Genomic DNA, 15,606 nt, shown 5'->3' on the forward strand with positions numbered 1-15,606 from the left:
TTTTGCCATGCTGCTAGCATGAACTACTATGTTATGAACATGTTTTTAACATTGCTAGCATGAATAAACACTCTTTTCAGTTTTAATAGACATTTGGTTAATGTTTTGGCACACTGTTAGCATGATTAAATATCTTATCAACATGAATTAGCACATAGTCAAAATGTTTTAACATGTTTTAGCATTAATGTGAATTACTTTGCTGCTAACATGTTTACAATGTTTCATCATATGGCTAAAAATTATGTTAGCTTGAGAAAAACATTCCTAGCATGTTTTAGCACACTGCTAACATGATTACAGACATAATTATCTTAAATTAGCACACTATTATGCATGTTACTAACATGTTTTGTTTTAGTTTAAATGTTGTTAGCACATTTGAACATGTTTAACACGCAACAAACAAGTTTTACCATGTTGCTAGCATGAACTACTGTGTTACGAACACGTTTTTAACATCGTTAGCATGAATAAACATACTGTTTGCATATTAGAAATTTGGTTAATGGTGAATTAGCATTAGCATACAGAGTTTTTAACATGTTTTACCACATGACTAAATATTTGTAACATGTTTCTAGCATTTTCAACATACATAAGTAGTTTCTAACATGTTTTAACAATATTTTGGCATGAATCGCCATTGCCATAACCATCGGAGAACAAGCATATTGGTTTACTCAAGCAAGCATAACAACCATTGACCGCTTACAGAAGAAAAGTCAAACTTAACTTTAAAAATAAACATGATTTTCCAACTGACCTTCAAAATCTGATGCTGGGAATGCAAAGAATTAAACCTGACACTCGAATCTTGCTGCAAACAAACACAAAACAAACCAGATCATTCAGTAAACATGGCACCATTATACCTCTAAATGCCATGGCACACAGACCAGGATATAGAGGAAACACGTGAGCCATTCACACGTACAAGCAAACAGATGATATCTGACTGCAGGGCAAGTGTCTCAAAACACATATAACAGAGGAAAGCTTAATGCCTAAAACTTAAAGTTTTTATTCAGTGAAAATCAAAATATAGTCTTCAAAAAAATTACCTTTTCTTTGTTGAGAGACTGTTGGGCCTCTATTTTATACACAAGAAAATCTGTGAGGGGGAAAAAGGTCATGGCATGTATTACATAAGAGGCTAATGCAACAGTGTTTCTGCTAATTAAAGAGCTATTGCATGCTATTATTTTGTTCCCATCACAACAACATTCATGCATTCATGTGTTCAGTTAACCTTAGGCAGTGTTGGGTAAGGTGACTTAAGTAATATACTACTCTATTTATGAAATGCACTCTGCCACCTGTTCATTTATTACTATAATTTTTAATTATTATTGTAAGAGCCATAATTTGTTTTAATATAATTTATTATAGTGCTCAAATTCATGTACAGTTTACACTTGTTGATATGATGTGCAGATTTGGTGATTTCACTCCTACTCCTTTGTAATGGTTTGATCCATATTTATTGGAATGTTTTAAGTTATATTATGAAATTGAAAAGTGAAAGAAAGATGGAGCAACCGTTTTCTGACAAGAGTTTATAGTTATGCTGCTTAAGAATTCAGTAAACATCTTTAACTGGAAAGAAACAGAGTAAATTTGCCCGCCTGATTTTCTGAAATTCTGACAGTACAATTATTATTATTATTATTTATATCATTTTATACTGCTTAATTGTACACTACCTGAAAAAGGTCAAAATAAAATATGATCATGCCTTGATTTTTAACTATTTCATTAGGACAGTAAAGTCTGACTTTGCTTAGACAAAAGTCTTGTCACTCAAAAGAAATAATGCACAGCATAGAATATAAAGTCATGGTGCAGTGGAAAAAGAATCAATATTGAGCTTAAGCCTGAATCCATACATCTCTGCATTGACTTAAATCACTTATTATTCATCCAAGTCATTTGGAAAGGCAAATAAAGAGTTCTTGCAGGACTCCCAGAGTTCATCAAGATTCATTCTTTAGACTCATCTTCAATGCCTCCTCCATCTTACCCCAGACATGCTTAATAATGTTCATGTCTGGTGACTGGGCTGGCCAATCCTGGAGCACCTTGACCTTCTTCGCTTTCAGGAACTTTGAAGTGGAGGCTGAAGTATGAGAAGGAGCGCTATCCTACTGAAGAATTTGCCCTCCCCTGTGGTTTGTAATGTAATGGGCAGCACAAATGTCTTGATACCTCAGGCTGTTGATGTTGCCATCCACTATGCAGATCTCTTGCACGCCCCCATACTGAATGTAACCCAGAACCATGATTTTTCCTTCACCAAACTTAGAATCTTAGGTCTTGTGGGTTCCAATATGTCTTCTGCAGTATTTTTGATGATTGGGATGCAGTTCAACAGATGATTCATCAGAAAAATCCACCTTTTGCCACTTTTCCAAATAATCAAGTTATTTTTTGCTGCTCTTACAACTGGGATCAACAACAAGACTTTTGTCAAGTAGTGTACTTTCATCAATATTTGATGACAATATTTCTGAATATATAGTTATGGTATAATATTAGTATTCAGTAGTTTGTTTCCATTTTACTTTCTTTCTTTTTTAGTTATTAAAAACAAAAATTTTGCAAGAGAAAACAATTTGTTTTGTAATAGTGTTTGTTTTTTTGCAATAGAAAATCTGAACAAATGTAATTTATTCCAATCTTAACTCATTTATTTTCTTTAAAAGCAACTAAACATATTCCTAAGTTACTTTTTAAGGAAAGTAATGAGAACGTACACTCATCGGCCACTTTATTAGAAACACCTTACAAGTACCCGGTAAGCCACTTTTTTGCCTCCATAACTTCCTTAATCCATCATGGCATAGATGCACATCCATCATGTGAATCTCCCGTCCCACCACATCCCAAAGGTGCTCTATTGGATTGAGTTCTGGTGACTGTGGAGGCCATTTGAGTACGGTGAACTCATTGTCGTGTTCAAGAAACCAGTTTGAGATTATTTGCGCTTTTTGACATGGCGTGTTATCCAGCTGGAAGTAGCCATCACAAGATGGGTACACTGTGGTCATAAAGTGATGGACATAGCAACAATAATCTACCCTATAGATGGTTGTGCGTGAAAATCCCAGTAGATCAGCAGTTTCTGATTTACTCATAGCAGCCATCATCCATGCCATGTTCAAAGTCACTTAAATCACATTTCTTTCCCATCCTGATGCTCGGTTTGAACTGCACCAGATCGTCTTGACCGTGTCTACATACCTAAATGCATTGCATTGCTGCCATGTGATTGGCTGATAAGAAATTTGCAATAATGAGCAGTTGGAAAGGTGTACCTAATAAAGTGGCCAGTGTGTGCTGTTAATTTTGCGTTGAGGTTTTGTTTACATGGTTTTTTTTTTTTTTTTTGGGGGGGGGGGGGTTCTAAGATTAAGATTTTTAAATATAATAAAGATTGTAGTATATAACTTTTAAAAGTAACTTTACCCAACACTGATCATAGTGTATTACTATCTTGGCATAATCCAGCTCTTTTGGGATGTACCAGTTTATCCATCATGGATGCCATTAGTATCAAGTCAGTGATGCGGTCATTTGTTAAAAAGGAACTTGCCTTCTTTGGCTTTTTTATGGTCAATTCGCTCCTTCTGAAGAGACTTCTCCAACCTTGAGCGATGCTCGTACACCACTGAGAGACAGAGAGAGAAATTTGGGATTGGTATTTTATATGAATACATGTAAAAACTACAATTGTTATAAGGGTAAGCAAGGTCTAAATGGGAAAGGCTATATAGCCCTTGAAAATAAGATTTTCCAGGACCACACTAGAAACCAAGTGGTATGAAAAACATGGCTGTACACACGAGTAAGAAGATGCACAAATATAAGTATTTTTTTACATTATTACGAATTTTTACAACAAACAAGCATATGTTTTAATACATTCATAACAGCGTTCGTGTGTTACGGTCATGCTTTAAAAAAAAATTGAATCAAATAAATACAAAACTAAATTTTGCTATCTATAAATCGCTAATAATAACTCCTGTATAGCAGTCCCACAACATACTTTCAAATCGGTCACTCGATGACACTCTGTCAGAAAAGTCTAGTGGCTGTGAATGAGCTTTATACAGTATCTGAAATAATGTTAATGTTGTTTTCTTGTGTTTACATGCATGAATGCACTGTGTAAATACACAATACAGTTATAAAACATGATAACATGATTTTGTTGCTTTCAATGATTTCCTGACGATAACAACCAAAAAAATAACTGTGAGCCACTCAACTGGAATAACTACAGCAGGCGCCATCGTCAATCTAGTCTGTATGCATGTACAGTGTGTGTGTGCGTGCATGTACACAGACATGTGCTGTATTGTGTGTGTGTAAATACATGTTAGCATTTTTCTGAGTATATACAGTATTTGCTGTTTATTTTGCTCCATTTGTTTATATATTTGTTTTATTTGTTTATCCGTTTATATATATATATATATATATATATATATATATATATATATATATATATATATATATATATATATATATATATATATATATATATATATATATATATATATATACATTTATTTATTTATTTATTTAACTTTATATTAATGTATCTAATCACGAATAAAAGATCTAAATAGATGTGCTTAACTAACATTTTAAATGAAACCGATTCTGAATGTAATGGAACCAAATAGAGCACAGTGGTTCAGTGGTTAGCACTGTCGCCTTAGAGCAAGAAGGTCGCTGGTTCGAGCCCCGGATGGACCAGTTGGCATTTCTGTGGGAGTTTGCATGTTCTCCCCATGTTGGCATGGGTTGCATCCGGGTGCTAAGGTTTCCCCCGTAGTCCAAAGACATGCGCTATAGGTGAATTGGCAGTAGTGTATGAGTGTAAATGGGTGTTTCCCAGTACTGGGTTGCAGCTGGAAGGGCATCCACTGCGTAAAACACGCCAAAATAGTTGTTGGTTCATGAATAGGGTACTAAGCCAAAAGGAAAATAAGTGAATGAATGTTTGTGAAGTGCTTTGAGTTGCATGTATGTAGGAAAAGTGCAATACAAATAAAAATGTATTACTATTACTATTATTATTATCATCTTGTATGAAATAAGAGCTTGTGATATCATAGGATATGCAGGTGTTGGGGTGGTGTCACATTTTTTAGGGGTAAATTTGAAGCCCTTCCCCTTTGCACTGCGTTTTAAGGGGTGGAGGTAAGAAATAGAATTGGGATTGGGCCTAGTATAATTTACAGAAGATGTATTAAAACTGACAATAGTTTTTTTAGCATCTTGTCAGGCATATTTAGAACAAGAATGACATATTACAACATTGATACATTATTTAAGCCCCAAAATACAGCATTTACTGACTTTTTAAATATGCAAGTGTTGCCTCAATCTTTCAAACCATCTTGTTCTACCCAATGTCAGCAAGATGATTTAAAAATATAATACAATTTAGTATTACCAGGCAGACCTAGTTTAATCTTACTAGCAAGTCTAAGGTCTGTGCCACGACAGCTTATTTAGATTTCATCTGTATATTTCTTGGTTCTTTTTAAGCTACAGTTGCAAATGCAATGCAAACATTTGTTTTTTGGCTGGATGGTTATATCCGGGTGGTGTTTTTTCTCCCAGTGTATGGCACCATGAGCATTGTGTTCTAAGTCTGTGTACTTTGAAACCAGGGCTATTATAGTTAACTAACGGAAAAAAAAAAAAACTATTTTGTTACTTAAATTAATAATAATTACTACTACTACTACTACTACTAATTATTATTATTATTATTATTATTATTATTATTATTATTATAAATCTTGTTTAATATAAAATATAAAAAAAATTCTCACTTTCATTAACTTTAATTTGAAACTTAAAAACTAAAGCAAACAAATAACAAGAATATTATTTTCTTAAATTAAAGTGAAAACATAATGATATAAAAATAAAAACAATGTTAAACATTAATAAAATCTAGAATGTATTATAAATTACACTAAAATACCAATACTTGAAACTCTTTTTACATTTAAGATTACTGTGAAATTTTATTATACATGAAAATATATTTATTTTTTCACAAGAATCCACAATGAAAACTATTTTATTAAAGGTGCTGACTCTTTTAAAGTGTAAAAATACCATAATATGTTTGCAGATATTTCAGAAATACGCTAAATGAACATTCTTGTTTATCTTAAAAAACAAGTCAGATATTCTGCTTTGAAAATGTGCGTTACGTGCCGGAACGTCTGTCTTTGTTTTGGTTCTTTTAACCAATGCCAGTTTAGCCGATTATATTTCAGCACCCCGGGTTGCCTTGATGGAAAACCGCATATTTCATTCATTTAGTCAGAAAGGCTCTCGAAGTATGCATCTGTGACTAAAAATGTGACCTCTGGTGGACAGTAGCAGACTCCTATATGAGATGCAGATTTAGAGTTCCATTTTAGGTGGTTATTAATTAGCAAACGTATACATTCGGTGAGCAGGTTACGTTGTAACTCCGTGTCCAAACAACATGCTACGTGACAAGATTTGCGGTGATAATTTGGATGTTTGCACCAGACGAAACATGACAGAAGTTTAAGTACAGCCATTCAGAAGCACACAATATGCACTCACTCAAGAAATTGTAAGATTTATAATCTATTTAATACATATCATATCTCTTAAACACTTAAATGTACATGCTGAATGACTGATATGTTGGTGTCATCAATCTGGAAACCTGCACCTGCCTGAGTTTTGAACCAGGCATGCAATACCTAGTTCAACCACTGGGTGTCAAACTGGGTATTACACTCCTGGATCAAAACAAATGCAAGCGCAGGTTGCCAGATTGAGAACATGACCGATTGATTAAATTGTTTATTTATTATTGTTTATTTATAAATAAAAGCACTGGGACACGATAGAAGGATTTTTTTACATATTAAAAGGAGTTTTGTCCTAACCAACACCTTGAATTGATAAATTGGAAATGGCTACTATTTCTCACAGCTGAATAGAAAACTGACAATGATCACCTCAGGTAAACTTCATGTGCTTTATTCAGTGTTAAATGTTAATAATGTGAGTTTGAATGCCATTTTACATGACTTTTTTTGCCATATACTACTGAAAGCAGCAGCAGATAGGTAACCTCAGATCTTGAAAATAAAATAAAACGTTTGAAACTGAACTTTAATATGTATTAAATAGATTATAAATCTTACCATTTCGTGAGTGCACTATTCTGTGCTTCTGAATGGCTGCATTTAAATTTCTGTCATGTATCGTCTGGTGCAAACAGCCAAACTGCTTATCACTGCAAATCTCGTCACGAAGCGTGTTGTTAGGACATGGGGTTACAATGTAACCTGCTCACCAAATGTTTGCGTTCATAATATTTATATTATTTGCGAATTAATAGCCTCATGTGGAACTCTGAATCTGCGTCTCATTTCAGAGTCCGTTACTGTCCACCAGAGGTCGCATTTCAGTCACAGACGCATGATTTCAGAGTCTTTCTGAATGAATGAAATACGCGGTTTTCCATCAAGACAACCCGGGGAGCTGAAATATAATCGGCTAAACTGACATTGGGTGGGTTAAATGACCAAAACAAAGACAGTCATTCCAGCATGTAATGCACATTTTCAAAGCAGAATATCTGACTTCAGCATTGTTTTTCAGCATTGTTTTTCAAGAATGTTCACTTAGCATGTTTCTGAAATATATGCAAACATATTATGGTATTTTTATGCTTTAGAAGAGTCAAAAACTTACACACAGCACCATTTAACTGACTATTTCAGAATAATTACTCAGTATCAGAATGAGACGTGAAACAGCATCCAAAAACATCTGTCTAAATGTAAATGTTATTAGGCTTGGGTGGTAATACGTTAATACGGAATACCGCGTGATCTAAAAATAGCAACAGTATCAGTTTCAATACCGTTGTAACCAGGGATGTGACACTGACAACAGCGGTGCGGATCCACATGCAGGTTTATTAGCGAGGTCAGGCAAGCAATGGTCAACACAAGGGCAAACAGATGTATTAGGCAATCCAGAGTCATAGTCAAATGAACAGGCAGATGGTCACAAGGCAGGCGGCAGACAGGAATTCACAGATAAACAAGGCAAGGATCAAAACATGGCAAAACAAGACAAAGGAAAACGCGTTGTAGTGTCACTAAAACCGTAGACATGACTCAGCAACAACTGTGTGTTTGAGAGGTGTTCTTATAATCCAAGTAATCAGTGATCTGTGAGCAGCTGTGAGAGTGTAATCAGTCTTGATCTGGAACCGGTTGTGTGTATGTGTGTTGCATGACTGGGTGTTGTAGTCCATAACATGGCCGATTTGTAGTTCATGTGAAAGTAAGTGTGTTTACCAGTGATCTCAGGTAGTAGAACGCTGGTGATCGTGACAACCTTTATACTGTCTTAAAAAGCAATGCACTTATATAGGAGACAAGTATTAAATATTATTTATTTACTGCCTAAAAATGCGTATGTGTGAGTGTCATCACGGGACAGTGTGGAGGAAAGAGAGAGGTGAGGTAAGATGGCGAGTCACGCACCAAGTGACCTGCTCTCAGTCTAACAGATTAGCATCCTGTTAACATGCAAATGCTAAAAAAAAAAAAATATCAAAACTCTATTAACCAATAAACAAAAAAATCTCCAAACAACCTGAAACTTTTGCAGCACCAGTCAGAATGTGAAGTGAACGAAGCTGTTTTTGAGAACTTTCCCAGTGTGTGATCCACTGACCCGTTGAGTACTACATCCGGCCCTTTTAATTTCTCTCTAATGGCATCAGATTGAAAGGTTGACCTGTCTGCTCTCGGTGTGCACTGACTTTTTATACGTAACTGGAGCTGTGAATGAGTATAACAGCGGCCCTCCTCCAAATACTGAAATGCCACAGGAAACGAACCCTGACAGATCTGTTCCTTCTTATATTTGTCTTCATCCAGCATGTTGGTTTTTCCTCTAATTGTACTTCTACAGAGATGTAAGGGGACGGGGGGCGCTGATCCGGAAGTCTCATTCTGTATCCTCTCATTACAATCATCATTACATAAACCCGATAGAGATGTATTACAGATAAAAGAGGCTGTGAAGTTTGTGTCAACAAAAAAAATGAACTAATTAAATATAAATAAAATCACATTTATTTATTAGAACTAGTTGGCTGAAGAAACCTATATACTAGGTTATATGGATATTTAGTTATGCTGGGATATTTATATACCCACTGGTATATTTATATAATTTTGTACATAATCATGTAGTTATATAAATACTATCAATTTAAAACTATTTATAATAAATGACTGTCATAATAATAATAATTAATAATGATATCAACAACAAAGATCTAATCTAATTTATGCATTTATTATGTCAATGCATTTAAAACACTTTATATTAACTGCACACCATAAATCATTTATTAAGCAATAGCAAATAGTGAATTCATTATCTGTTAAGCATTAACTCTACATTAACAGATATTAGTAAGCCATTTACAACCGCAGATACAAATACTCTAAAATACTATTCTTGATTTAAAAGCACCAGTTGAAGTCAGAATTATTAGCCCCCCTGTTTATTTCTTTCCCCAATTTCTGTTTAACGGAGTGAAAATTTGTTCAACACATTTCTAAACAGAATAGTTTTAATAACTCATCTCTAATAACTGATTTATTTTATCTTTGCCATGATGACAGTAAATATTTTCGAGATTTGAAAGCATTTCTTTACAGCTTAAAGTGATATTTAAAGGCTTAACTGGGTTAATTAGGTTAACAGGTTAGGGTAATTAGGCAAGTTATTGTATAACGATGGTTTGTTCTGTGGACAAACAAAATATAGCCTGAGGAGGTTAATAATACTGACCTTAAAATGTGTTTTTTTTTTTTATTAAAAACTGCTTTCATTCTAGCCGAAATGAAACAAATAAGACTTTCCACAGAAGAAAAAAAATTATCAGACATACTGTGAAAATTTCCTTGCTCTGTTAAACATCAATTTGGAAAATATTTAAAACAGAAAAAAATTTAAAGGGGGGATAATAATTCTGTCTTCAAATATAATGTGCTTAATGATTGTATTTTCATACTTTGTTAATTATTATTTTCTTTACTAAATTAAGTATTGCATCATTTACAAACCATTTATTTGAGAGAAGTTGCTGATTTTTAAAGATCCTTCAGAACGAATTAGTAAATGATTAATAAACTATTCAAATTAACATTTATATATCTTATTATTCAGGCATACACTAATAGTTAATTTGTATGTTAATAAATGCTTTATTAACTCAACTTCATCCAGTTTTGTGAGAACCATATATTCTTTATAAATCCCTTATTCATTTGAAGATAGACAAGTGAAACTGTATCAAAAAAAATTAATTAAAAAACTAAAATAAAATTACTGTACAGTTTAAACATCGCTAAATCAAGTTATTATATTGTAGTTTTATCCAATTTTATGTTATATTTTGACACTGCTGTAATTCAGCAATGTTTAAACTTTACAATAATTGTATTTTTTTTAATAATATTGCAAATATTTATTATTCATTTGATATTAATCCTTTAGTTGTCATTAATAACGAATTTATAAAGTTCTAACTTTATATAAATAGTTCTTACTTTAGATTAGGTCACAAAACTGGATGAGTTAATAAAGCTTTTATTAACCTACAAATTAACTTAGTATGCCTGAATAATAATATTTAAATGTTGATTTAAATAGTTTATTAATCATTTACTTTCTCATTCTGAATAATCTTAAAAAACCCAACTACTCTTAAATACAAATAGTTTGTAAATAATGTGATACTTAATTTAATCATGAAAAATTTATCACTAACAAAATATGAAAACACAATTATTAAGCACATTATATAGATGCTTATACGTCTTGATTACAGCATTTGTAGCTGTATTTATAAACTGCTTACTAACGTTTATCAATGTAGAGTTAATGCTTAACAGATAATGAATTCACTATTTGCTAATGCTTAATAGATGATGCATAGTGTGAAATTATTATAGTGTTATCAAAAATAGAATTATCTGAGCAATATACAGTAAATATAAAACTATTTATTATAAATGGCTAATAAATTAATATATAACAAGAAAAAATAAGATTTAAAAACATTGATCCTTTACATAAAATATAAAAAAAATTATTTTATATATTAATAAAACTTTTTTTTACTAATAAATATATATATATAACAAAAAAAACAATAATAAAAAAAGCTTGCTAAACCCCAAGCATTTAAATTCAGATTTTAATACAGTCTAACTTGTCGTCATCATTTAATTGCAACAGCACAATATCAGCTAACATGCACTGAGAATCATCCATTGTATTAAAAAGAAGAAAAATTGCTGCATTTGAGCCTTTAAGCGAATAAATAATAAACCTGAAAACTCAAAGGAAACTCAAACAACTCTGATGTACTGAAATGTACAGCAGATGTGTGTATTCAGTAAATTTATGCGACACTTGATTAAACACAAATTTGTTTGCTCAAGAATATGCACACATAAACCCACAGAAACTCCAAACATTAGAAAAGAACTCGGACAAAGGCTAGAAATGTGACACACTCTAGTTTAATCCAGAGCGGTCTATCATTGGCAACAGTTTAACACAGGTCTGCTTTCTGTGTATTTACTCTAAATGCATTGCTTCAGCCTTTCTGCAGCGAGCATATAGAGCTGGGATAGCGAAGCCCCTCTCTGCGGGACAAAAGAATGCAAAACTGTGATTTTAGGCACAGGATGAAATAAGTCAATAAAATGTTCTGGGTTAAAAAAAAAACAGTGGCTGCAGGGATTCACTACAGTAGCTGCACACAGAGACAATCAATCACTTCTCGATACTTCAACTCAAGATACAGGAACAGTCAAATATTTCTGTCTAGATCTGTTTAAAATACACCTTAATGTGTGAAAGCATCAAAAACTACTAGGTGGATTTGTTTGATTTGCATTTTTTAAGTTTCCTGCAATCAATGCATTTCATTATTTGTGTATTCATATTCACCATATTGTTCAGAATAAGGCTGCGTGTCCACTCAAGCGGCTTTGTGCAGTAGAAACAATTAAAGACACTACGTTTGTGAGCGTTTCCCCCCACTGTACTGTTACAAGTTAGAAATCTTTGGCAGATTATTTGTTGACAGTTGTGTGGTTTTGTCCCGCCCCTCCTCCACTTTTACACACTGAAACCAAGCAGGGCTGATCCTGGTCAGTACCTGGATGGGAGACCACATGGGAAAGGTTGCTGTTGGAAGTGGTGTTAGTGAGGCCAGCAAGGGGCGCTCAACCTGTGGTCTGTGTGGGCCCTAACGCCCCAGTGTAGTAAAGGGAACACCATACTGTCGCAAATGTGCGTTGCATGTTAAATACGAAAGTGAAAGCATCCAGAAACATTACAGAGTGCTGTTTATCCATTAGGAAAATTGACAGACTTATAATATTTAGTATTAGGCCTATTGTTTGTTAATTTTTCATTTTTAAAATCGACATTGATCTGCTTCATGATCTGACTGCAGTTTCGGTTCATCTGTTACTTCTCTCTATAATTTAATCCTATAATACATAAGTAGCCAACATTTAAAAGATTGATTAATTGAATAGATAGATTTTTACAAAACTTGACAACTGAAATGAGGCTTTGTATTAGAAAGTCTTACTTTTAGGGATTTATATTTGGTGACCATGTCTGTGGGTTTTAAAATTAAAGTGCACATTTTCGCTTATGTATGTATGTATATATATATATATATATATATATATATATATATATATATATATATATATATATATATATATATATATATAATCTTTTTACATCACAATTGTATTTTATTTCTAATTGTCAGTTGTATTTAAAGAAAAGTTACTGTATGCTGAATAAAAAGTGTATGACAAATATGTTTGGTTTTTGTCATATTATTTAAAATATGTGGCTAAGAAATAGCTATTAACTTATTTTTTTTGGTAGGGCCATGGAAATTTTAGCAGGGGAAGTAAAAATCTGAACCACTGACCTGATCTGGCCAGTAGAAAAAATTCTTAGCGTTGAACCCTGCTGTGTACATATGAAACAGCACTATCAACACATTACATACAAGGCATTAGATTTAATTATTAAATTAGATACTATCGATTCTTTGTTTTACCTATCAAACTAGCCTTTTATTTACTGTTATAACTATTTCCTTGAACGGGGTCGCTTGAAAAACAGGGTTGCCTCTGAAATAGATACATACAGCATTATTAAAATAGAAAAATAATCAATTAATTATTCTTTTTTTATGGGAGGGGGGTACGGTAGTTGGGGATATTATGGTCACTTTATCCAGTCTAATTTATTCATATTTTTAGCTTAATTGCAAGGACGAAAGAAAGAAAGAAAGAAAGAAAGAAAGAAAGAAAGGCCTTCTCAGCTACACTAGTCGCAACTCATGTGTCTTCAAAACACACCACCACTGTTTCTGTTAAAAAAAAAAATCTTTTTGCTGTGTTACAAAATGCTCAGACAGACACATGGGCTGTGCCTGAAATTGCCTCACTAGGTACTGCATTTGAAATTGAATTGACTAAATTCAAATTTTTTCCAAATCTTTGTAAAAAGAGATCATTTGACAAAATTGTCAACTTTATGCAAAACTTTTCACTCAACTGGAAATCTATGGCAATGCAGAATTTAAAGTACCTGATCCAGCTATTCCAGTCCTTCAGGCTTATTTGAAAACTACAGGTATGTGACATGAAGTGGAACTGAACTCTGAAAGACTCTGCATCACCAGGTGCTACATTAGACACCAATTTAAAATAAGACACCATAAGCTATGTTCTTATTTTGCCACTAAACAAGTAGTTTTCAAACTGGGGTCCAGGGGGCCCAACAGGAGTCTTTTGAAATGATCAGGAGAGGAGGATAATTAATAAATTAATTAATACATAATACAATAATAAAAAAATAATACAAAAAATTATTAGAAAAGATAAAAAATACCCAAAATTTAATTTATAACAATAACACATCAAGTAAATGACAAAATGTGTGTGTGTGTGTGTATTTATATATATATATATATATATATATATATATATATATATATATATATATATATATATATATATATATAAATAATGTAAATAAATAAACAATTCACTGATTACAGTATTTGTTTATGCTAGCAAACGTTAGTTAATGAAAATACAGCTGTTAGTTCATGTTATCTCACGGTGCATTCATGTTAACAAGCATGAATTTGGATTTTAATAATGCATTAGTAAATGTTGAACTATGATTAATAAATGCTGTACAAGTATTGTTCATTATTAGTTCATGTTAGCAATGACAATAATTGATAAAAACCTTATTGTAAAGTGTGGTCAACTTTTTTGCAAGTATTTGAGCATTACATTAATATAAATTCAGGCACAAAATACATCCATGAGCATCAGAATAAATGAAAAAAACATCAAGAAGTCTATCACTGAGGTAAGAAAGACGGTTTCTTGCAGTGTGACGTCATCACGACGAAGTGTGTTTTTACCGTACCTTGAAGCTGAGCCGAAAGTGACTCCTGGTGCTGCTGATATTTGACGGCCAGCTCTTCTGTCCTCTTCAGCTGTTTGTGCATCTCATAAGACATCATCCCTCCATAGATCATGGCAAAAACCACCGTGACCAGAAAAAGAGACTGGAAAATCTTCTTCTGCTTCCTGGAGCACGCGCCGTTGCCCATTATCCCTGGTCTCCTGCTCTCCACACAAACTTTCCCGGGAATTAATTTATCTTCACTCTTCAGCAAAGAAACAACGCTTTCCACTCCGAAATTCCTCATGAAACATTATATTCCCGGACAGCGGCTAAGTAAACGAACATTACCTCAAGTTTTCCAAGTTTTCCAAAGACGTTCAGCAGTTAGAAAAGTAACGTATCCGGTTAAATTCGGTTCTCGTGTTTAGTCCGCACTCTCTGAAGTTGTCTACATAATGAAAAGCAGTCTTTTTTAACTAATTACCTTAGTTTTAGAGAGGCCTAATCGCACCTTTCATTACGTGTCACCTAGAGCTGCAGAAGATCCTCCAGCGCTGCCTGAAACAGAAGGAAATCCCGCCCCTCGGCAACATTCCATTGCTGTGATTGGTCAAAGTTCATGTCAGTCAAAAGATGTTGGTTTTAATGGGAGGGCCGTGTGTCTGAGACAGAAATCTTTTGTATTTTTTTGTTTACTATAACTATTTATGTAATCAATTCAATGTGTTCTTGCTTAATAAACCCTATTAATCTATTGTAAAACTTTTGAATGGTAGTGTACTTAAAGCAATATAATTTTAGGTTGCAAAATTATATATATTCTAATTCTATAATACCCTTCTATAATATATACAGTTGAAGTCAGAATTATTAGCCTCCCAATTTATGTTTAACGGAGAGAAGATTTTTTTCAACACATTTCTAATCATACTAGTTTTATTAACTCATCTCTAATAACTGATTTATTTTATCTTTGCCATGATGACAGTAAATAATATTTGACTAGATATTTTTAAG

General features: G+C 33.1%; 1 protein-coding gene across 2 annotated transcripts in view; it reads right to left on the reverse strand.

Moving 5' to 3' along the window:
• Positions 1–15,157, reverse strand: part of LOC130245525 (Golgi integral membrane protein 4-like) — a 46,334-nt gene extending 31,177 nt beyond the window's left edge. For both annotated transcript variants that reach the window (XM_056478243.1, XM_056478242.1), the window contains exons 1-4: positions 14,608–15,157; positions 3,596–3,670; positions 1,065–1,114; positions 767–820 (exon numbers count right to left, since the gene is read on the reverse strand). In XM_056478243.1, the coding sequence (XP_056334218.1) occupies positions 767–820; positions 1,065–1,114; positions 3,596–3,670; positions 14,608–14,893 (465 nt within the window). In that variant the 5' untranslated portion in view covers positions 14,894–15,157. The remainder of the gene's footprint in view (positions 1–766; positions 821–1,064; positions 1,115–3,595; positions 3,671–14,607) is intronic.
• Positions 15,158–15,606: the final 449 nt, after the last annotated feature.

This window comes from Danio aesculapii, chromosome 18, assembly GCF_903798145.1.
Source record: "Danio aesculapii chromosome 18, fDanAes4.1, whole genome shotgun sequence".
NCBI lineage: Eukaryota > Metazoa > Chordata > Actinopteri > Cypriniformes > Danionidae > Danio > Danio aesculapii.